This window comes from Musca vetustissima, unplaced genomic scaffold (assembly GCF_032173495.1).
Source record: "Musca vetustissima isolate MV318-11 ecotype Yass unplaced genomic scaffold, APGP_CSIRO_Mvet_v1 utg2253, whole genome shotgun sequence".
Taxonomy (NCBI): domain Eukaryota; kingdom Metazoa; phylum Arthropoda; class Insecta; order Diptera; family Muscidae; genus Musca; species Musca vetustissima.
Window position 1 is genome coordinate 669,969 of NW_026888442.1, and position 23,051 is coordinate 693,019.

Consider the following 23,051-nt stretch of genomic DNA (forward strand, 5'->3'; position numbering starts at 1 on the left):
TAGTATAAAAGAAGGAAGAAAATCAAACTCCCCACAGGAAATCTTGACATCTCCAAACTAAATATGATGCCGCCGCCGCCGCGATTACTTCTCCTCCTCATAACACACACACAACAACCACAACATTTACCATATTATAAATCATACAAAATAATAATTTCATGCATTCGCATCTTTTTTTATAAAAAGAAATACAAAAACAGATAAATAAAATAAAAAAACATAATTATCAAACAAATAATTTAATTAAAATTAAAACATTATATATTATTATTACAAGAGATGGAAAAGAGTAAAAGAAAATAATAATAAAAAACGAAATAAATTACTATATATATAAATGTATGTACTACTAACTCTAGTAAAGAAACATAAGAGAAAACCATGCGCCCCCAAAATGAAACAAAACCCTGTTGTGAGTGGGTAAAAAAAAACAAAATATGAATTAAAACAAAATATCTATAATCAACAAAAGAGGAAAAAACAACCGGAAATAATAAGCTAATGTTGCAAAGCAAAAAACATTTTTTTGGTAATAGATGAACAAACACAACAAAAAAGTCGTAAACGTTTAATTGAAAACAGAAGGGAGAAACATACAGAATACAACAACAACAAAATACAGAAGAAACAAAAAAGAAAATAATCATAATTATTATAATAAAACGAAAACAAAAGAAAAAACAAACAAATATTGTAATCGGTTTAAACTTATATGTATAATTATAATAATCTTAATATTTAAATTAAATACAACAAAACAAAACATGATTGAATCCAAACATAAAAAATAAAATTGTGATTTATTTTTCGGATGTCAGGTAGTAAACGTTCAACAACAGCATCAATGTCTTCCAAACGCTCGATGGGGTCAGGGGGTTTAAAGCCCAGCAAGACATAGATTTTTTTAAATATTTTTTTTTTTTCAAAAGACCAGGGGGGTTACTCTGTATTGCGTTGCGAAAGCCAGTGCGATGCGAAAGCTAAATGCGTTAAGAGTGCAATTTGGTACTCTGTATCGCTCACGCAAACGCATTCGCAAAATAAATTCAAAATAGGGCAACACTGGCACCACAATGTAAACAATAACGAAAAATGACAAAAGGAAACGTCAAAAAATTGTAAATAAAAACATATTTTTATGTGGTACGAGAGTTTTTTTTTTTAACATTAAACATTTAAAAACATATTTTTATGTGGTACGAGTGTTTTTTTTAAACAAAAATGACGAACCAACTAAAAAAAGAATTTTAAGAGAAAATAGAAGTACGAATAATGTGTCAAACGTTTTCAAATATTTAATTTTTATAAATTTGTACAAAATGTTCGTCTCAATAAAGATGCGTTTATGTTTTTAATAAACGCTTTTAAAAATGACCTCGTCGTTCCAAATAGATCCACAGCAATTCCAAATCCAATAAAAGTGGACGTTGAAATTGCTTGGACAAGGTGGTTATCAACACCAACCTGTAAATATGCACAAATAGTTTCACATTTTATATATAAAATGTAAAACATTACTTTTTCCCAACCAGCGACATCTCTTACAGGAGGTCCATCTGAATTAAGGTCATCGTCCAGTTTTCTCTACAATTTTTTGGCGCGTCGTTTCGCATTTGAACTCTACAACTGGCCCCTTGCCAAATCGCTGTGTTGCACCATAAAATCTACTAAAGTTTGGAACTGACGGTGCTGAGTCATCAACTGTAACTTTTTTTGGCTTTCACCCAAAATAATTATCAATTTAGATGTAAATAAAAACTTTAATTGTTCTTATTTACATGTTTCGCTTCATTTGCGTTTGCAAGATATTTGCGTTTAACGAACGAGTTTGACATGCGTTTTCGTATTACAGATTGCGGTGATGCCACATTTGCGTAAAGTAGATGCGAAAGGAGATACGAAAACGAATTAGAGAGTACCAATTACGCGATGCGATACAATTTTTCTTACGCATCGCAATACAGAGTAACCCCCCAGAAAGGCGTATATTTTGAATACCCTCAGCCGCCTTTAGGCTAATGAGGGTTTATACACTTTGATACGGTGAAAATGTGCCTTATCGAAATCTTAGTTTTAGACCCCATGTTTCTTTGGACCAAATCCGTTTCAGAAAATTTGAAGTCGATTTAGCCATGTCCGTCCGTGCGTTGTCCGTCTGGCTGGCTGGTGCGCACATCTTAATATTTCGTCCTAACTTAGTTTATGTCCGTTACACTCCTGCTACCTCCCCCATAAAATGGTCAAAATTGTGCTAAAAATAATTTTATAATAACATGCAAACGGACTATCCGTTTGTAACGAAAGTTTGTACATCCTATTATCTTTACAAGCCTAAATCAAGTTTGAAGATGGTACCCATTGGTCTACTCTTTCCGGTACCTCCCCCACAAAATGGTCAAAATTGTGCTAAAAATTAATTTTATAATAACATTTAAAATTAAATTTTTAAATTTAAAAATTTTCAATATTTGTAAAACCATTATCAGGCGACTGGAATGTTCGATTTGAACCAAACCTTGCCTAACCTATTATCTTTACCAACCCTAGATCAAGTCCGAAGATGGGAACCATTGATCCACTCCTTCTGGTACCTGCCCCACAAATGGTAAACATGTTCAATATTTGTAAATCCAATATCAGGCGAATATAATGTCAGATTTGAAGCAAACTTTGCACAACCCATTACCTTTACGAAGTCTAGATTGAGTCCAAAGATTGCGCAATCGTCTGCAGGATAAACTTAAACCACCAATCAAAGGCAGTCGATTTAGACTATTTTTTGATTCAAAGGGATTTACAACTATGCCCCTATTACCTCCATGCATATTCTGATGCATTTTCGAAACTTCGGAGGCACTGATCTCGGGAAGTTTAGAGTACTCTCACAAGAAGATCGAAAAAACTTCTAAAAAATTAGAGATGATCACCAAAATTCATCATGTTCCCAATTCCTTAAGGTCGTATACATTCAAATTCGTAAAATTTGTTTTTCTTAATTTTGTGTGTTTATTAATGAGGATACATTTTATCTTTTGTTCTTACATTTCTATCATACATAATATAACAACAACAGCATACATTTGCTGATGCTGAAGAATATGGTGTTGACGGTGCAAATCTCTTTCTCTCCCGCTTCCTATTGATTGTGCAGCAGCTTGGAAAAGTCAGCATATGCGGATTCTACATCGAAAAGAAATTGACGACTTTGGGCATCGGTCAATTCATCGGAAGCCGTCATTTCATCCAACATTTTCAACCAATTATTCATTTTCTCTTTACCCTCAAAGTCCTTTGGTATAATAGACAGACAATTGTAGTTTTCCACCAGATCTTTTAGTGTCAGATGCAGGGCATCCTTTGTGTTCATCTTCATGCGCAGCGTGTCCATAATTGTTATGGAACAGGCAATAATATCAGCAATACATTTCGATGTGTTGCCTTTGTCATCTTTAATGGTAATGGGTCGATCTTCACGGATACGTTCCAAAGCGGCTGGACAATCGAGACGGAATTTCTTCGCAAAGGCTTCGACGGTGGGAAATTCATCGCATTGGACTTGCTTAAATGCCACTTTGTATTGTACCAAATATTTGGAGCAGGCTGCCGTGTAGTCTGCCGCCGTGATGCAGTCCCGGATATAGGCCTTTTCCAATTGCTGAAGGGTATTTATGATGGCATACAAATCAGCCATATTATCGTACTTCTCACGTTCCCTGGCATTTCTGAAGAGTTTCACCTCCTCATATAATTCCGATGAGGTTTCCATGTGTGTATTTTCAAATAAGAATTCTTTTGTTATTTGGAATAATTAAAAAATATTTTTTTATCAACAAATTGGGATGACGAATTGGCAGGCAAATGACGTCCCTTTATTGTTTATTTTAGTGGAGTTGCCCAATTGCTGCAAACTGTATAAAAACAATTACACTGCTGATTACGAAAAGTACTAAATTAGTAGTTGTCAGCTGTCAACGTCTGTTACCATTTACTACAACTGTTGCTTGCTTTTTGACATTAGATTCATTTAATCAAGTCCAAAGACACGCAAAAATTTTCTTGCGAGCATTTCGGTTTTGTGTACAAATATCAGCCAGTCCTCAACAAAATGAAGGTTATCTACAACACTTTGTTCAAAAGGACCTCCACCTTTGCCGTGGTCGTCATTGGCTCTGCCTTCTTCTTTGAACGTGCCCTCGATGTTGCTTCCGAAAGCTTTTTCGAGTCCGTCAACAAAGGCGTAAGTAGTGAAATTCTGGAAATGTCATTATGTAAGCCAGCAACGAGCAGAAACTCATCGCATCGTCTTTTTTGTTTTTTTTTTTTTTATTTTCAGAAATTGTGGAAGGACATCAAGCACAAGTACGAATAAGTTGTAGCAGAATTGTTAAGCTCTTAAGAAAATTTTATGAAAACGAAAAATGTATGAATAAATTTTAAACAAAGTTTATTGAAACAACAAAACCCACATAGTGTGTGTGCGACTATATTTATTTTTTACATTAGTACGTATTTTCTAGTTCTTAATATCATCCTCTAAGACTTCCCAGGGTTTGTCCTCCCGTGTCGCATCCCATGGTTTGGGATTGACATACTGTGGTGATTCTTTGAGCGCAATGCCGTTCTCTTCTACTGTCTTTAGGAATTTATCCAATTTGCCACCGGGTACTGCTTCAATGTTGCACAGCATTTCGGTTATACCGGATTGCTGGCAACGGGATGCCAGAACGCGGGCCAAGTTAATAAAGGCTGTGGTATCTTTAGTTTTGAAAAGTTGCTTTTTAATCGCCCACTCTGAGGTACTGGCGGAGATTATAGGTCCATTCTGGAAATGTTTCACCTCCGCGGTCACATAACGCCCCGAAACATTTACCTCCAGTTTATGCCAAAATGATCGTCCCGGCTTCTCCAGATGGTAACCCATTGGTTTATAGGCAATACGTAATTTTTCCAAATTCCTTGGGTTCCGGTTGTTCATGTAAATGGCATCTGGTTTGGGTACCGATAATTGTTTGATTTTGCGCAGCACATGTGCCGATGTTGGTGGCCTAAAATGTCCCGACATTTTGTGGTGATACCTGTGGGAGGTTTAGAAGTTTTAATTAATAAAATTTGTTATTATTTCGTTTATTTTGCAAATGTAATAATACCTTCTCGTGCGTGGGACTTAGGGGTATATAAGTCGACTTCTGGTGGGTCGCTGTACTATGAGAAATATGGTAAACAGCTGATGAAGAAAAAACAGCAGAGCTGCCCTATTGAAATACTTTCAGGGGGTTAGCCATCTATTAAAAAGAAGAAGAGTGCCGAATGAAAACAATATTTCCTAACGGAATCTACAAGGATCGGTTTGTAGTCGGGAGACGGCCAAGCACTTGAGCAGCAAAAAAGGAACTGTTTCATCAATAGATGTTATTGTTCTGTTCTGTAAGTGTGAAATTGTACCAGATTTTGTGTGCGGGCATATAACACAGGTAAGGAAGTTCATATGCTTAAAAATCTTTTTACACCATTTAACATTAGGTGGTCATTCAATATACTTAAATTCGATTGGGGCTACCCCAAGATTAATTGCGTCCAATAAAAATAAAAGGAAAACTATAGACTCATAGGTAGAAAAATTGGAATAGAATCTTAAACATACCAATGGTGACGCGTTACCATTGTATGAGGACTATGTAGGTTTATAGGATGATTTGCCATCACATGAGAAATCACATATAAAATCAATTTGGGTGTCCATACCGAAACGTGGACAGATATCCCATTTTAAGTAAAACATTTCAGCAAATATTTAACTAACCAATTTGTTTTAGATAAAAAACCCATTCGAATAAGAAAATTCTAAATTTTATTTTTTGATTAAACAGTTAATATTTGCAATATTTATTTCAAATACAATTAGTATTAATTTTTAAAAGTATATGTGGGATACAAAAGAAAAAACTGTGCAGTGGATACTTTTAGTATATCAGTCTAAAATACAACAACAACAAAATGAGCTCTGTTTGGAATAAACAACTTTTAACCGTATTCCGATTGAATCGTTAAAGTAAATTGGCCTTTGGCAATGGAAGTACCATGATACCAGACACGAGTGTCAACCAAAACTATAAAATACAATTTCGAAATTAATCATTGTAATAATATTGGTATACATATGCAAAGAGAGTAGCTAACCTGCATCTCCTGGTTCCACATTAAACGAAAATGATTGACACACATGATCACATTCCGGTGTGGGGGCTAAAATCCAGCTTTTATTGCCTTTCAATTGGGCCTGCCACATTAGACGATGTATGTAATCCAACTGCAATGTTATTATTAGTTAAAGAAATATTTTATAGAGTTATCTTCAACTTACATGCATATATGCTCCCTGTTCATAACCTAAAAATATATAATCTGTATTGGACATTTCTGCATCGGCTGGCAGGAAATGTGGTCGACCATAGAGTTTACGCAAATCCTCCAGGACGGGACCATAACAATTACTCCATCCCACATACCAAGTAGAACCTGTACTTAAATTTGCTCTTTCTGCTGGCATATTGAAAACATCTCGAATCGATTTCAAATCCGAATGTAAACTTAAAAAATGACAATTCTCATCCAACGATTCGGGATAACGTTCATAGATATCTTTTAGCAGTTGTAAATTTAACAACTTACTAGCCGGCCAATGACTTACAGCATTTTTAATAACAATCGGTAGCGATGAATAGGCATAAGGTGCAAATTCCTCTCGTGTCATATTCTTTAATATCAACGGACCCTCAACACCCCGACAAAATCCACAATCACTTATAGGTCGAGTCGCTTCCCAAACCAAATGATTATTGGGTAGAAAACATTTGACACCAATTAGGAAAGTTAACAAATTGTAGAAGAGGGGTGTCAGTAACATTACCGAAGCCATTATGCCGAAGGTATACCACATATTAACCCGATTGGGATTCTGTTCAATTTCACGAGATTTACGATAGGCCTCCTGTAGGTCTTCCTTTGAGACGACACCAGTATTCCAAGCTCCATTATGAAGTTTATCCAGTTTGTCGACGAAACGTTGATCCAAACGTTCTCTAGTACGCAAAGCAGACTCGCGGGCCGATGCCGTCTGCCGATTCCAAAACTGTTTAAAAAGAGATGGTATATAGATTAGCGGAAGAACGATTATGAAATATTAAAAATGTTTTAAATTTACCAAAAACATTTTTTTGTTTTGTTTTTATTCTCCTTAGAGGAGAAATTGTACACAAAGGAGGCTTCTTCTTATTTAGCATGCAATGACACTAGTTTGTGTACACTGGATTCTTCTTATTTTGAAGAATGCAATGACATACAGGTTGATAGCTGCAAACAGTCTTGATATGTGGTATTATATCTGATGATTAGAAACAATTCAAATTAAAAAAAATATCTTACAAGATTTCAATATTAGATATATGCTATGTTCCATTGTCGCCATATAATGATTTTCAGCTGTATTTTCCGAAATAAAGGACACAGTAATTCGACTTTAAGAAGGCTGGAAAAACATCTACGCAGAAAATGTAGATCTATTTCTTGACATAGCTTCGGTGATGCAGCTGCCTTCCCATGTTCGATGTATTTAACATTTTAGCTGCATTTTTTAATAGAATTTTCCGTCATTTAGGATTCTGGATTGGAAAAAAAATGAAAAAAATAAATCCTCATGAAGTAGGTTAACCCGGTAAAAAGTTCAAATGTAAATGCGGTTTAAAACGGCATATACATTAGAAGGTTAACCCGGACATATAAAAAGCAATTTGGGTTAACAAATGTAAATGCCGTTTAAGGAACCATAATTTTAGATTTCGAGTTTTTGAATTATAAACTTTTTTGGTATGTTCAAGTTCCTAGCCTTACTAGAGTGTTCGTAATTTGATATTCCGTTTTCTAAGAGGATAAACAACCAACTAGCAGATAATTCCTAATGACATAGACTCAATAAAAAGGTCCCTATCAAGCGGTATTTTGAGTGTTTATCTCATGGTGAAGATTATAAGATAAAGTTTTAGCCATATCCGGCTGTCTGTCTGTTGGAATAAAAGTAGAGAACACAACATTTAGGATGGAGTTTTGCACATACTTTGTTACACATGTTTGATATTGAAATTTCGGTAATTAGTCAAGTTCTATCAAATTGGATGTCATTTTTTATTTTGGATTCTCATGGTTAGAAAAATCTCTCTATCAAAAATTTATATATGCGCTTAAGATTCAGGGTATGACTATGTAACCCCAATATTCAGTATTTATTTATTTTTATTCTTTAATTTTGTTTGTTTTTTGATTTTGCAACAAAGCCAAAAAGGCCAATGACAGTTACATAATACGTTATCACTGGATGTCAAAACTTCCTTGCAAAAATTTGCATGTCAAAGTCTCCATATCGATTTTATGTTATTTGAATGTCACCTCATAATTCAGTCTTCGTTTTGGCCGATCTGAACGACATTTTTAATTGATTCGCAGTCCATTAATTCCGAATGAAATATTTCTTTTCAACAACAAAAATTTAGTTTTTATAAATGGTTTAGTTGATCAAATTTTTCTAGTAACAAAAGTCCACTTTTGTGTTCCCTAAATGTGATTGAAATTTTTTAATAGTTACAAATCTTGAAGTAGTAACTTATAAATTCAGTATGTGTAAACCCAACTATAACTGTTACCTATGTTACCATTTTGCATTGGATTACATGGTAAACAAATATTAGAAGAAGACGAAAATATAACTGTCAACGCGTCCAAGTGTTGTGCTGTGCCGAGTGTGATACAATCAATAAATCAATAAATTTTTAATAAAAGTAAATAAATCACAGCAAAGTACGTTGTCGAAAAGTTTATTTTTTGTTGATTTTGTAAAATTTAGTTAATACATACATAACATGTAAAATAATATAAATTATACAAAAAAAAAAACAAACATTGCATCAATCAGCTGTTCCACTGAAATAGTTTTCTTTTTTTTTAGTTTTTGCAACAATTTAAATATTTTTTGTTTTGTTTAATTTACATAAGCGTTTTTAAGGAAGTAAACCGAAAAAAACATTAATTTATGTTATTATTTTAGCATAAACGCATGACATGCGCTGTGATTGCTCAAGACGACCTAAAGAGTGCATAAAAAATTAGTGTCATTGGTGGCGGTGGCGTGTTTTCGTCGTAAGATCCAAAAAAACAAAAAAAAAATACCTTGGCTGTTTTTCAAAGCAACCACAACATATCGCATTATTCCCTTGAAAACCTAAAGCCTTAGGAAATTACCAGCAAACATGTTGAGTATCTGCAGGAATGTCACAAAAATCAATGGATTTAATGTATCCAGCAGCAGGCCAACCTTGGGCCTTTATTTGCGATGCATACCGGTAAGTGTTGACAATTTTTAATTTTGTTTTCTTATTTATTTTTATGTTATATCATGGGTTCTATTTCTTATTTGTTTTTTGCCAATATTTCCTTTGTTTTTTTTTTCGTTTGAGTTAGGAAGAGAAATTATGAAAATTTTTTCTCTTTAAAGGATATAAAGAGAGTATTGAGATTTCAAATATAGGTCACCCTGCATTTTTTGTTACCAAATGCATTATTTTCAATATAAAAAGTGAAGGTCCATCGTTTTGTTTTTTTTTGTGGTGGTATGTTGTTGCTATCCTACACTCAACTGCAAATGTCTTGAAATTCATTCAATTTGAATATTGAAATGTGTGTGGCATAGTGTGTAACGTATAATTTCACTGTAACACGTTTTGAAATTGGCGCATTTTGTATTTGCCATTGACAACTAGAACACGTGAATGTTGGAGTAAACAATATTTTAAAATTAAATTTAATGGGGACTTATTAAATCTTTAAGTTTTGCACTATGAAACTTATTTTTTCAAATACTACTGCTATTCAATGGCTTGGAATGATTAAAAAGCGATATTAGTAACTGGTGTTTTTCCATCCACTAAAAATAAATATAAAATAAACCAGTTTAATGTGACTGGAAAAAATCGCATTGCACTGAGGTATCTACGTAATAGGCTAAAGATCGGTTTATAAACCCGATCTATTGTTGAAATTATTTATAGCTATGAGTGTATACAGACATTTCTTTTATAGATTTTTTTCTTTTAAAATATCTAAGTTCTTAAACACAGAAATATTTTTTTATTGTGATTGTTTACTTTAATAAACCGCTGAATATAAAGCAAATTTAAAATTGGTGAGATTTCTGCAAAAAATATAAGGCTGAGGCACTTTTTGAAGGAAAATCTATCGATGTAATGGAAAAAAGTCTTTTGAAAAGATAATTTGTAAGCCACTGGGAACAAGAAATACTAAATTGCCACAACTTTTGATGAAAAAATTAGAACGCAAAATATTAAATTACATCCAATATAGTTGGATAACTTGTCCAACGTACCAAAATATTGAAAATCGGAAGCTGCCGTTTTATAGGGTTTTACCTTACATTTCTATTGTCAAGTGATGAAAAGTGTCGCTGTGGATTTGTAGGCGGATATTTTCATATTCCTTACAATCCAATACAAGATCAAGAACATACCTGTATATCCTCTCACATTTATCATCAATAATTATATGCATCGGATTTACTCGAAAGAAGGCTTCGACCAAAAGCTGCCACCGCAACAAGCACACCAAACATATACCCCTATGCATTTTTGTAAAAGTATTTATTAAGGATGTATGATGACATTTAGAATTCCTCTTTTTTATTGACGATAGCTATGGAAATTGGGGAGATTTGTTTTTAGATTTTACACTTAATTTTTTATACCCTTCACCACACTGTGGTACAGGGTATTATGTCTTTTTGCATATGTTTGTAACAGGCAAAAGGAATCAAGATAGTCCTATGGTTCCTTTTGATAATATGCATAGAATCACTTTCGATTCGATTTATGCATGTCCGTCTGTCCTTCCGTCCATGTATTTTTGTGAACAAAGTACAGGTCGCATTTATTATCCGATTTGAATGAAATTTGGCACAGGTCACTAATTTGGCCCATGGACGAACCCTATTGAAATTGGGAAAAATCGGTTCAGATTTAGATATAGCTCCCATATACAGTTTCATCCGATGTTATGTAAATAATGCACCAAACTGCCAATATTGGTCCGATTGAGACAATATTTTGCACAGAGTACTGACTTAGATCTAGACTGATGTGTGTCAAGTTTTGTTGAAATCGGTTCAGATCTAGATATAGTTTCCATATATAGTTTCGTCCGATTTTATGTAAATGGTGCACCAAACTGCCAATATTGGCCCGATTGAGACAACATTTCGCACAGAGTACTGAATTAGGTCCAGATTAATGTATGCATAGTTTTGTTGGAATCGGTTCAGATTTAGATATAGCTTTCCTATATAGTTTCGTCCGATTTTATGTAAATGGATCACCGAAGAGTCAAATTTAGGCCGATTGGCACAAAATTTTACACAGCGTACTGGAATCGCTGGAATCGGTTCAGATTTAGATATAGCACCCATATATAATTTCCTCCGATTTAGTCTAAATGGAGCATTGACATTAAATTAAATTTTTCATAAATTTCAGATTGGTATGTGTATGGGTTGTTTTAATTCAGTTCAAATATCTATGTACACTGTTAATTTCTTCCGATTCCATTTCAATGGTCCTATGCTATGTCTATTCTATAAAAAGGATATTGTACATATGAACCTAGTATGAATTGTGTCAAGTTTGCGTTACCCTGGTTCAAATTTAGATATGGTTCACGTATATTTATACAATTTTTTATAAATAGCTCACCAAATCCCCATATTTGACCGATTGAAACAAAAAATCCATGGGCTTACGAATTAAATGTGGAATTAGAACAGCTCTTAAATACACCCAAAATAGAGTAGGGTATCATAGGGTATCATAGTCGACTACATCCGACATTGGTCCTTTGCTTACTATTTTTCCCTTATTATTTCAATGTGGATTAGAAACTTATAAATAATACTGTGCTTATTCTATCCATTTGCCGTCTCACATTTGAATAGTTACGAATTTACACTCTTTTTAATTAAAATATATATTTTTCAAATAATATTCACATTCGCATTGATGATGATGAGATATAAAAACGTTTTCAAAATATGAGAATAAAACAATTTGCTGCTATTTGATACACACTCACACACAATTTACATTCAGTGAGCAAACTCAAAAATGGTCGTCAGACTCAGTTGGTCATCAGTTGAATTTTGTGTTGCAAGCTCTCAGTTATTGCCACAATGTCCCACCGTACGGTTATAGCTTCTAACGCGGTTATGTAAAAAATAAAAAAAATATATAGAAAAAATTTGTAAATTAGAATTAAATTGATAAAAAAGCTAAAAGAAAAATAATTGTGATAAAATTTATTTCTAAATGAATTAATAGCATTTCACCTGGCACTAAATAAAACCCAACACACAAATTAATTACATATTTTACAATATTAAAACTGAAGGCTAAAAAGTCGCGCGAGATTCGTGAATGGTACCACTAAACGTATGAGTAACAACATTTGGTGCATATTGACGAATTTCCTTTCAAGTAGCATTGACGTTTTCACTTCCTTCCTGAAATAATAATAATATGAGAGAGTTGAAATATTCTCTCTCGCACGTTGTTATTCACTCCTTGGTTGTATCCTTCTCTGTGTTTGTTAAATTCGCACAAGTGACGTTGCGTCCGTCAAATGGCAAATGACAATAAATATGGAATGCGCATAACCGCCAAGTGTAACAGAACATGATTTGTTTCCTTGTTTTCAACGTCAACGTGTGACGATTCTGATGATGATGTGAATTACTCTCAGCATTGTCTGTGTGTTTGCTCTATTGTTCACAAGAAGTTTCTCTCTTTCTCTGTCTATCCTTTTTGTTAGTTTTCTATCTAATGAGGAAAATGCATACGAATTTAAAGAAACCACCAACAAAAGAAGAGTAGTGTTTGTATTAGTGTAGAACTCTCAGCAAACTAGTCTATACTGTCAGCTTTTTGTAAGTTCCCATAGAGAGGGACATAATAGAAAACAGCAAACGAAAAAAGAACAATTTTTTTTATCAAAACAATATTTAAATAAAAAAAAAAAAACAAAAACAAGAGGCTTGAAAAAACATCAAATGTTGTATTAACAAAGAATAAAACCCAATTTAATGGAATTTCATGTAATAATACAACCTCCGCCCGTAGTACCACGTCCAGCAAAATCACTCCCAAAAATATATTGCTGAACAACAACAGCAGCAACAACAACAGGAACATCAGCAGCAGCAAGTGGGTAATAATCAATTAAAATCCCAAATGAATTCGACTGCTACCATCGAATCATCCCTAAAGTCTTCATCATCCGCAGCAGCAACAGTATTTTCTCCATACTCCAGAGATACCAAGACGTATCAACAGCAGCAACAACAACAGTTACAAATGCAGCATAAACAGCATTCACAAAATTCCTCCTCACAGTCACACCAAATGCCACCATCAACAGCAGGAACAGGAGCAGCAACACCAGTAACTTCTAATACAACCCAACCCCAAGTCCACATACCATATAACATCGATTGGGTTTTTAAGGGCCTAAGGACACCTTCAAAGCTATGGTATATTTGTAGTCAACTGGCAATACTTGCTGTAGGATTATTTAGCAAATTTGTTCTAGGTAAGCAAAAACAAAAACAAAATAAAAAATACTAACTTCATTACTCATTCTTTGTCATCACAATTTCAGCAGTAACATCACCCAATATATGAAAATACATGCAGGGATATTGTGGAGGGAATTGTAATAGCAAACATATAACATATTATATTGCTGTAGATTCATACGCTTTTTTGTGTTTGTTTTTTTGCTTATATAATTGAAGCAATATTAAAACTGTTGCTTGTCCCAAATTATTGGAAATGTGTAGACGCGAAAACAACAAAGGTTACAATGAAAAAAAATATTATTGTGTGCAATATTTCTTCTTCGCTCACAAATAGTGCTACATGTTGATTTTATATCGAAATCATTTCGAAAAGTTATACAGTCTCTGAATGGCAGTTAAATGAAGAAACTAACCAATATAGGATTTATTCTCTGAAAATTATTTTCCAAGTGGACACTCACGGTCGATTGTACCGAATTTAATTTATTAAGCCTTATTTTCAAAACGTTCATACAGCCTACTGTAATATAAGATCTACTACAGAGGAACGGCAAAGAGTGGGCTTAAGCATTTTTTTTAAAAAAGGGATGTACATGCAGAACTGGAACGATACGCTTCGTCTTCAGTATTTAAATATATTTGATTCTTATTTTTCCTTTGGGCTGAGAGACAGATGAGAAAGAATTGTTTGTATTCTATGAACAAATATTTTTTAAAATCCAGGCCTATATATTTTTAAATGTCGAGGACTTCTTAGAGTGACCGAAAAAATATTTTTAAAACTCCACGCCTACTTAGAGTCCTTGAAAAAATATTTCTAAAATCCCATCTTAGAGTCCTTAAACAAACCCCATTTTTAGAGTCCTTGAAAGAAAAAAAAATATTTTTACAATCCACGCCTTGATATAGTCTTTGGAAAATATACTTCAAAGTCCAACACTTCTTAAAGTCCTCGAAAAAATATTTCTAAAATCCACGCCTTCTAAAAATTCCACGTTTCTTTGGTCCTTGAGCAAATTATGTTTTCAAAATCCTCACTTCTTTTCAAAAAAATATGCTTTAAAAATGTCCAAAAAAGGATTTTTATAAAAATGAAGCCTCAATAACTATTCTAAACGCCGTTTTGATGGCTGATGTGTTTTGTGTATGTGGTTACATTCATCCTGACTTGTTAAGTAAAATTGGTGAAGGGCAATTGATCGGAAGTTTTTGAGATTTTATTTTATTAAGTTCGGCAGTATTTCTTGTCAGGGTTTCTATTTCATATATACCGATCATTTGTGGTTTCTTGCTAGTAATCATGACGTACCTAAAACATGATCAACTGTTTCCATTTAATCTTCACATAGGCAGCAGTAGTCTGTCCCACTAGGTTCGATTTAAACAATTTAAACAATTTTAAATGTTAGAGAGGTCATATATATATATTTTTTTTTTGTAAACCCGCTGTGGTCTTGAATTGTTTTGCACAGCCACTAAGCTTCTTCAGTAAGACACTGCATTTAAATTATAATTATAAAAATAAAAAAACGTATTTAGTATCAGCATTTCAAAGTGAGTTTTTTATTCTACTTAACTATTCTGCTTATTTTTTCTAAATATTCATTAATTATTTATAACTAGCTAACAGACTTTTGAGCCCTATATAATTTAAATAATTTCATATTAATATGCGTTTTCTTTTTGTTGTTGTTTTTTTGCAATATGCGCTATAATGACCTTGCACAAAATGTGTATGGTCGGCGGGGTACGAATGTACACAAAACAAATAAAATAAAATTACACATTATAAATTTTATACGAGTATTTATGTGTTTTTGAGTCATTGACATAACAGATAAATTATCTCTTTACCATACCAAATGTCATATCGTCATATCTCTGTTAAAATCATCATCATTGATGCACCTTTTTTTCTCATTGCAGCATATAGGTGGATTAGGTTAGGGTTGTGTATTTTCATTGTTTACATATGTCAAACATAAACAAATTTTGATCCACTCTCATCTAGTGTTTTCTAAATATATTTATATTTTTGTATTTGTTTATTCTTCCTCTCTCTCTGCTGCTGCTGCTACCTAATAGTTGTAATTACACAGTGACACATTTTTCAACTTTAAAATCTTGAACCAATCGAGACCCCCAAAATCTTGAAGCTTGTAATGGTGGAAGAAAATTCCTAGCTGGGTTTTGCATTATTAGCTAAGGTTTTTTTAAATTCATTTTTAAAATATTCGACTGGGGCGGATTTTAGCACAATTTTTGAATAATACGTACTTATTATTGAGTCTATATCTCGTGAACTATTCGAAATATTGCTTTTCTCTCTTAAGCAATATTTTTCCTCTTAATTAGATCTAAAAATTTTCTCTTGAGATAAAACCAATAAAACAACACCATCATACTGAAAATAGCACAACTGCAAAAAATTAAAATTTAGACATACTTTTTCCATGTTTTTCACACTTTTTTCAGAAACTGCTACTGACTCGGCCAAACAGTATATGACAAGAAGATAGCCAATAGCAAATCAAACAACTTTTCTTAAAACCCCGATTTCATTGGTTGACTCCTTCACATAGTTATAGCCTCACAAATTCATCAAGATGAACCAAAGAAATTCACTCCCAATTGTATGTTTATAGAAATAAAAATTGCTATGCTTTTTTCAATAAATAGGTACAAAATTGAAGTAAAAATTAAACATGGAAAAAGTATGTCGAAATTTTAATTTTTTTGCAGTTGTGCTATTTTCAGTATGATGGTGTTGTTTCATTGATTTTGTCTCAAGAGAAAATTTTTAGATCTAACTAAGAGGAAAAATATTGCTTAAGAGAGAAAAGCAATATTTCAAATAGTTCACGAGATATAGACTCAATAATACGTACGTATTATTTGAAAATTGTGCTAATTTTAAAAATTAATTTAAAAAAAAAACCTTAGCTAATAATGCTAAACCCAGCTAGGGATTTTCTTCCACCATCACAATCTTCAAGATTTTGGGGGTCTCGATTGGTTCAAGATTTTAGTGCTGCACAGTGTTATTAATAAATAATATTATTTGCGACACTATGTTCTTACACAAGTCTATATATTAATATAGATATGTATTTGTATATTTCCACTTTTGATTTTAAATGACTGACAGTGTTGCAAATAAGTGGGTGTACAAAAATGAAATTAAATGAAATGAAAATATTAAATTATGTACTCTATAAATAATATTAAAAAAATAATCTCAAGGACTAACAAAAGGCGTGGATTTTTTAAACATATTTTGTCAAGTACTAACAAAAGACGTGGATTAAAAAAAATCAAGTCTTTGAAAAAATATTTTAGTCGATGATTTTTTTAATCCACGTCTTTTGTTAGTACTTGACAAAATATGTTTAAAAAATCCACGCCTTTTGTTAGTCCTTGAGATTATTTTTTTAATATTATTTAAAGAGTATATAATTTAATATTTTCATTTAATTTTTGTACACCCACTTATTTGCAACACTGTCAGTCATTTAAAATCAAAAGTGGAAATATACAAATACATATCTATATTAATATATAGACTTGTGTAAGAACATAGTGTCGCAAATAATATTATTTATTAATAACACTGTGCAGCACTAAAATCTTGAACCAATCGAGACCCCCAAAATCTTGAAGATTGTGATGTTGGAAGAAAATCCCTAGCTGGGTTTAGCATTATTAGCTAAGGTTTTTTTTTAAATTAATTTTTAAAATTAGCACAATTTTCAAATACGCCTGGATTGTCTAAAAATATATTTTTTTTCGAAAACTAAAATAGGCGTTGATTTTTTCACGGACTAACAATGGTCGGGGATTTTTTTTTAATATTTATACCCTTCACCACACCGTGGTACAGGGTATTACGTCTTTGTGCATGTGTTTGTAACGGGCAAAAGGAATGGAGATAGACCCATGGTTCCTTTTGAGAAAATGCATAGAATCTCTTTCTGAACTGATTTACGCATGTCCGTCCGTCCATGTATTTTTGTGAACAAAGTACAGGTCGCATTTATTATCCGATTTGAATGAAATTTGGCACAGGGCACTAATTTGGCCCAAGGACGAACCCTATTGAAATTGGGAAAATCGGTTCAGATTTAGTTATAGCTCCCATATATATTTTCGCCCGTTTTCATGTAAATGGTGCACCAAAGTCGCTTTCGATTTGCACGTTTCGTGAAAATCGGTCCAGATTTAGATATAGCTCCCATATATAGTTTCGCCCGATTTAATGTAAATGGTGCATCAAAGTCCCTATATATCTTTCGATTTGCACCAAATTTGGCATAGTGTACTGAATTTAATGATTCTGCCAAGTTTCGTGAAAATCGGTCCAGATTTAGATATAGCTCCCATATATATTTTCGTCCGATTTAATGTTAATGATACACCAAAGTCCCTATATATCATTCGATCTGCACTAAGTTTGGCATAACGTACTGAATTGAGCCTAGAGTGATGACTGCCAAGTTTCGTGAAAATCGGTTCAGATCTAGATATAGCTCCCATATATAGTTTCGTCCGATTTTATCTTTCGATTTGCACGAAATTTGGCACAGCGTACTGAATTGAGTCCGGAATGATGTTTGCTGAGTTTGGTGAAAATCGGTTGAGATTTAGATATAGCTCCCGTACATATTATCGATTGATTGATGTTACAAGTTTCGTTGAAATCCAACGGATGTCCTATTGATATTTGTTTGAAGTCGATTTACATACATTAGTCACATTGTAACAAACGAATGACATGCTTATGGATTGATCTAAGTCCATTCACATTTAGATAAATATCACATATTTTAGTTCATCCAATTTTATGTTCATTGTCCTGTTTAATATACCCATAGTGGTGAAGGGTATCATATAGTCCTCCCCGTCCGACTTTACTACTTTCCTTACTGGTTTTAATATAGGCTAGGATTAAAAAAAAAAATCAATGATTCAAATAGGCCTGTATTTTTTAAAAATATTTTTTTCAAGAACTATTCAGGAACTTATAAAGTCGTGGATTTTTTCTAAGATTTTTTACAAAATTAAAGGCCTGGATTTTAATTTTTTTAATATTTTTAAATTTACATATCATAATTTATTCACACTTTTGCCCAATACAGTATGCAAGCACGCTACACACACACTCAAACGTGTCATAAATAACATTTAGCAATTGTTTGTAATTGAACTTGAAAGAATCTATTTCTGGCCTATGTTGATTCTATTTTCCCTTTTTTATTCTATTATCAAATCTGTAGTGTGACAGCATTTGTATCGTTTTTTTGTGGTTGGTGGTATTGTGTCTCTTCTATTTTTTTCTTTTTCTTTTGGGGTTTCTTAATTGATCTTAATAAAATGATATTTGATGACGATGATGATGTTAGTCGGGAGTAGTAGTTAGCTAGACACATTATAATGTAGGTAATGTTCGTTATGAATGCCTATGGAAAAGTCTGGAAAAAAAATGTTGACAAATCGCAAATCAGCTGATATTCAAAAAAGAAATGAACAAAATAATAAAGAATTACATGCAAAAGATAATGCAAAACATGCAAGGTATGCGGAAGACTTTAATATAAGTTTTATTTTTTATTGTAGTTACGAGTAAGATTGAGATTAATTGCTTTCCACGTTTAAGTATGTGTCTTGTAAAATATTAAGTACAATAATTAAGCCTCTGTATCTGTTGCGGACGACTAAAAAGAAAACCTTGACTGATTCACATGGCTGTCACTTGTGACTCATAAACATTATTTGTATTTATCCCTATTGTTTGTTACTGGGTCCTGCCATCAACATTTGTGGCTCACATGATGTCTTTGTTAAGGATAATGTTTCAATGAAACGGCAACTTTAATATGAAGTGACATCATATCAATTTGAAGTTTATACGACCATGACGACGAAGACGACACTTTGAAATTCAAAGTATTTGTACATTATAGCCAACGACATTTGTACATCACCACCATGTACATATGTGTGTGAGTTTGGAGGAAATAAATATATTTATATGTGTACATAGTAGTTATGTAGCGTTACGCTAAATATTCTAAACTATTTGGCGCCATTCTAAAGCATTTTACGACAATCGTCTAATGGGGTCAACTCTCGCTGACACGTTTCTTTTTGTTTTTTTTTTCGTTTTCTTTCATTTAAGTGTGTCCGGTCTGTTTTTTTTTTATTGTTATGAATTTTATTTACTGTAGAGTGAGAGACTGAGTAAGGACATGTTGATATTCTTGTTTATTAAATATAAAAGGAGGTTTTTGAAGATTTTTTAAGGACTAAAATAGTCCTTCATTTTTAAAAATATTTTTTCAACCAATAAAATAGACCTGGATTTTTTTAAAATATTATTTTCAAAGACTAACATTGGCGGATTTTTAATTTTTTAAGGTCTAAAAAAGAGTGAATTTTTTTAAAAACATCTTTTTAAGGCCCCAAGTAAGGCGTGCATTAAGTAAGATATTTTTTCAAGGACTAAAACAAGGCGTGGTTTAAAAAAAATATTTTTAACGGACTAAGAAAGGCGTGGAATATACGTGGATTTTTAAAAAATATTTTTAAGGAATATACGTGGATTTTTAAAAAATATTTTTAAGGAATATACGTGGATTTTTAAAAAATATTTTTAAGGAATATACGTGGATTTTTAAAAAATATTTTTAAGGACTAAAAAAGGCGTGGAATATGCGTAGATTTTTAAAAAATATTTTTTTTTTCAAAAATATATATTTTTTTTTTCAAATATTAAAATAGGCGTTTGTCCAAATTTGTAATATACTAATATATTTACAAAACATATACTAGGTCAGTAGATGAAATCTGTCGACCCACTCCTTCTGATACCCTCGAAACAAAGTGTGAATATTATTTGTAAATCTCATATGAAGCGAATTTATTATCCGATTTAGACATAGATTTACATACATTTCTGATAGTACTTTCCTCATAAATATTTCTAAAACGGCATATACATTATAACTTTTTACCGGGTTAACCTACTTTATGAGGATTTATTTGACATATATGCAAAGGAATTGACAATTGAAATCCACTGGGTTAACGAAATCCGGTTAAATGTAAACGTACTATAAATCTCTGCTTTTTTGCCCATTTTTGGTTTTGCTTTTCATTCCATTACACCCATAAGCCATAACAACAATTCACAAACAACATTATTAAAAAAAAAATGTTATTTTTATTTTCCACAGTTTTTATGAATAAAACACGCGTTTACAACAAAGAAAGACTGATAGAAGCCGTAACAAAAAGACCGACAGGTGTACCCTTAGTTACAGTATCAAATCATCATTCGTGCTTTGATGATCCCGGTCTATGGGGTAGGTATTTGAGTTGATTAAAATGCATTAAATGATAATAAGTTTGGTGTTTTTTGCTTATTTAGGTGTCCTGCCAATACGCTATGTCTGTAATACCTTTAAAATTCGTTGGTCCATGGCTGCCCATGATATATGTTTTACGAACAAATATCATTCACTGTTCTTTATGTTCGGTAGGTGTTTAAATCTTTTATGTAAAACAATCATTGTTAGATCATAGTTTTGTATTTGATTCCATAGGAAAATGTATACCGGTAATACGCGGTATTGGTGTCTATCAAGATGCCGTTAATCTGTGCATACAAAAAGCCCAGCAAGGACATTGGGTACATGTGTTTCCCGAGGGTAAGGTGAACATGACAAAAGAGGAAATGCGTTTGAAATGGGGTGTTGGTCGTATTATATACGAATCGCCCCGGGTACCCATCATATTGCCCATGTGGCATGAGGGTATGGATGAAGTATTGCCCAATGTTGAACCCTATATCCTGAAATGGGGAAAAAAGGTTACCCTCAACATTGGAAAGCCCATAGATTTGAATGATTTCATCGATGACATGAAATGTAGAGGGGTGCCCGAACCGGAGGCTAGAAAATTAATAACCGATAAAATCCAAGAAGTTTTCCACGTAAGTTGAATATATGGAATATAAATATGAAGACGATTGTTTGTCATAGTATCCTTTTTTATTACAGCATTTACGCTTAGAAACCGAAGAACTACACAAAAAACGTAACTAGTGTCTTAAGTCAATATCGTTTGTTCTACTCTTCATTTTGCTAATAGTAATTGGTAATTTAAATGTAAGCCATGTCGCCTATCAACCAATATCTGTTGTTTCACAAATCAGCTAATAGATCCAATAAAAAGTAACTACATAGCTATAACAAAAAAGAGAAAAACATGAAAAGTATAAACGAATAAGAAATGAATCGAACGAAGCATTTGTTTCCTTTGCCATATTGACATTCGAAAAAAGAAGTTGACTTTGATTTAAGTTTTATTTTTTATTTTCATTCTCTGTGTGTGTTGATATGCCTAATTGTCTGTCTAGTAAAGTAATAATTGCATATTTATTGCAAATTACATACATATATTTTATACAATTTAAATAATGTCTGTTATTCTTTTTTTGTATTTTTAATTATTGTAAGCTTACTGTGGTCAGCAAAACTATACTTGTTATATTTATTAAATAAAACCCCAAAAAAATTGTAAATAATTTCAATGAAATGTAGCAATGAAAACGAAAAAAACACTACTCTTGTTTTTAATTGGTGTGTTGGTTAAAAAAAAAATCTGCGTAATCAGCAGATTTGCATACGTGCGAAAATTGCCACAAGAAATCGTTTGTATAGGGTTTCAAAACAATTGATGTTGGTATATTGTATTCACATTGGGTGTCAAATCTGCCTACCAAATATTTTAACATAGATTTCCGTATTGGTATAGCCTTACTATTCGGTATTCAGACAGCCTTTTCTCCTGTCATTTTCGGTATTTTGATATTTTGGTTGTCATTCTCATGGAATTGGTAGTTTTTACTTGTTAATTTTTTTTGTGATTGGATAGCAAATATGTCTACAGAAAGCTTGCATATTGCCTCCATAGCTAGAAAAGCGCCCAAACAAAAGATCCCCCAATTTTCAAAAAAGAAATTGTTTCAATTAGGTTTTTTCTTTTGCCGACTTCAGTATAAGATCACTTTTTTTAGATCCCCTATAGAAAGTTTTCAATCAATTTTTTCATTACCGAAATTTTAAACACACTTTCCAATATCACTTGTTGCAGTGTTGTTCCATGTCGGGTTGGAATGTGAGTATTGCTATAGTGGAGAGCATCTGGTCGATGTCTATGCCAGTTTCATTGTTATTATTATTTTTGTAAAAACATTGCTTTATTAAAAGTATTAAAAGTATTAAAACATATAATATAACATGCAATTAAAAAAAATTTAACGAGAAAAAAATATATGTATAAAATGATAAAAGAAAGACAAGTACTT

At 32.5% G+C, this 23,051-nt stretch overlaps 6 protein-coding genes across 6 annotated transcripts in view; 3 read left to right on the plus strand and 3 right to left on the minus strand.

The window, feature by feature from the left end:
- The window catches only part of LOC133336309 (uncharacterized), a 424,576-nt gene that overhangs the window by 149,777 nt on the left and 251,748 nt on the right, over positions 1-23,051 (plus strand). The window lies entirely within an intron of this gene.
- On the minus strand, positions 3,140-3,769 carry LOC133336272 (vacuolar protein sorting-associated protein 28 homolog). The gene has a single exon (XM_061544554.1). It carries the CDS (start codon positions 3,767-3,769, stop codon positions 3,140-3,142), a length of 630 nt encoding a protein of 209 aa, XP_061400538.1.
- On the plus strand, positions 4,048-4,409 carry LOC133336276 (cytochrome b-c1 complex subunit 9). The gene is made up of 2 exons (XM_061544559.1): positions 4,048-4,240; positions 4,337-4,409. Exons 1-2 carry the CDS (start codon positions 4,109-4,111, stop codon positions 4,370-4,372), a joined length of 168 nt encoding a protein of 55 aa, XP_061400543.1. The 5' UTR covers positions 4,048-4,108; the 3' UTR covers positions 4,373-4,409.
- On the minus strand, positions 4,517-5,076 carry LOC133336294 (large ribosomal subunit protein uL18m). The gene has a single exon (XM_061544576.1). The coding sequence runs from the start codon at positions 5,063-5,065 to the stop codon at positions 4,517-4,519; it is 549 nt and encodes a 182-aa protein (XP_061400560.1). The 5' UTR covers positions 5,066-5,076.
- LOC133336295 (uncharacterized) lies at positions 6,025-8,125 on the minus strand. Its single transcript, XM_061544577.1, has 4 exons — positions 8,114-8,125; positions 6,365-7,132; positions 6,181-6,310; positions 6,025-6,110 (listed from the first exon to the last, which is right to left on the minus strand). Exons 1-4 carry the CDS (start codon positions 8,123-8,125, stop codon positions 6,025-6,027), a joined length of 996 nt encoding a protein of 331 aa, XP_061400561.1.
- LOC133336296 (tafazzin) lies at positions 13,338-21,847 on the plus strand. Its single transcript, XM_061544579.1, has 5 exons — positions 13,338-13,695; positions 20,917-21,045; positions 21,111-21,218; positions 21,286-21,674; positions 21,742-21,847. Exons 1-5 carry the CDS (start codon positions 13,338-13,340, stop codon positions 21,784-21,786), a joined length of 1,029 nt encoding a protein of 342 aa, XP_061400563.1. The 3' UTR covers positions 21,787-21,847.

Coding starts and splice junctions, on each gene's coding strand:
- LOC133336272 (XM_061544554.1), bottom strand. CDS start 3,769: ATGGAAACCTCATCGGAATTATATGAGGAGGTGAAACTCTTCAGAAAT.
- LOC133336276 (XM_061544559.1), top strand. CDS start 4,109: ATGAAGGTTATCTACAACACTTTGTTCAAAAGGACCTCCACCTTTGCC. Junction 4,241..4,336: donor TCGAGTCCGTCAACAAAGGC/GTAAGTAGTGAA, acceptor TTTTATTTTCAG/AAATTGTGGAAGGACATCAA.
- LOC133336294 (XM_061544576.1), bottom strand. CDS start 5,065: ATGTCGGGACATTTTAGGCCACCAACATCGGCACATGTGCTGCGCAAA.
- LOC133336295 (XM_061544577.1), bottom strand. Junction 6,311..6,364: donor AACAGGGAGCATATATGCAT/GTAAGTTGAAGA, acceptor ATAACATTGCAG/TTGGATTACATACATCGTCT. Junction 6,111..6,180: donor TGTGGAACCAGGAGATGCAG/GTTAGCTACTCT, acceptor TGTATTTTATAG/TTTTGGTTGACACTCGTGTC.
- LOC133336296 (XM_061544579.1), top strand. CDS start 13,338: ATGAATTCGACTGCTACCATCGAATCATCCCTAAAGTCTTCATCATCC. Junction 21,046..21,110: donor TGATGATCCCGGTCTATGGG/GTAGGTATTTGA, acceptor TTGCTTATTTAG/GTGTCCTGCCAATACGCTAT. Junction 21,219..21,285: donor TTCACTGTTCTTTATGTTCG/GTAGGTGTTTAA, acceptor TTGATTCCATAG/GAAAATGTATACCGGTAATA.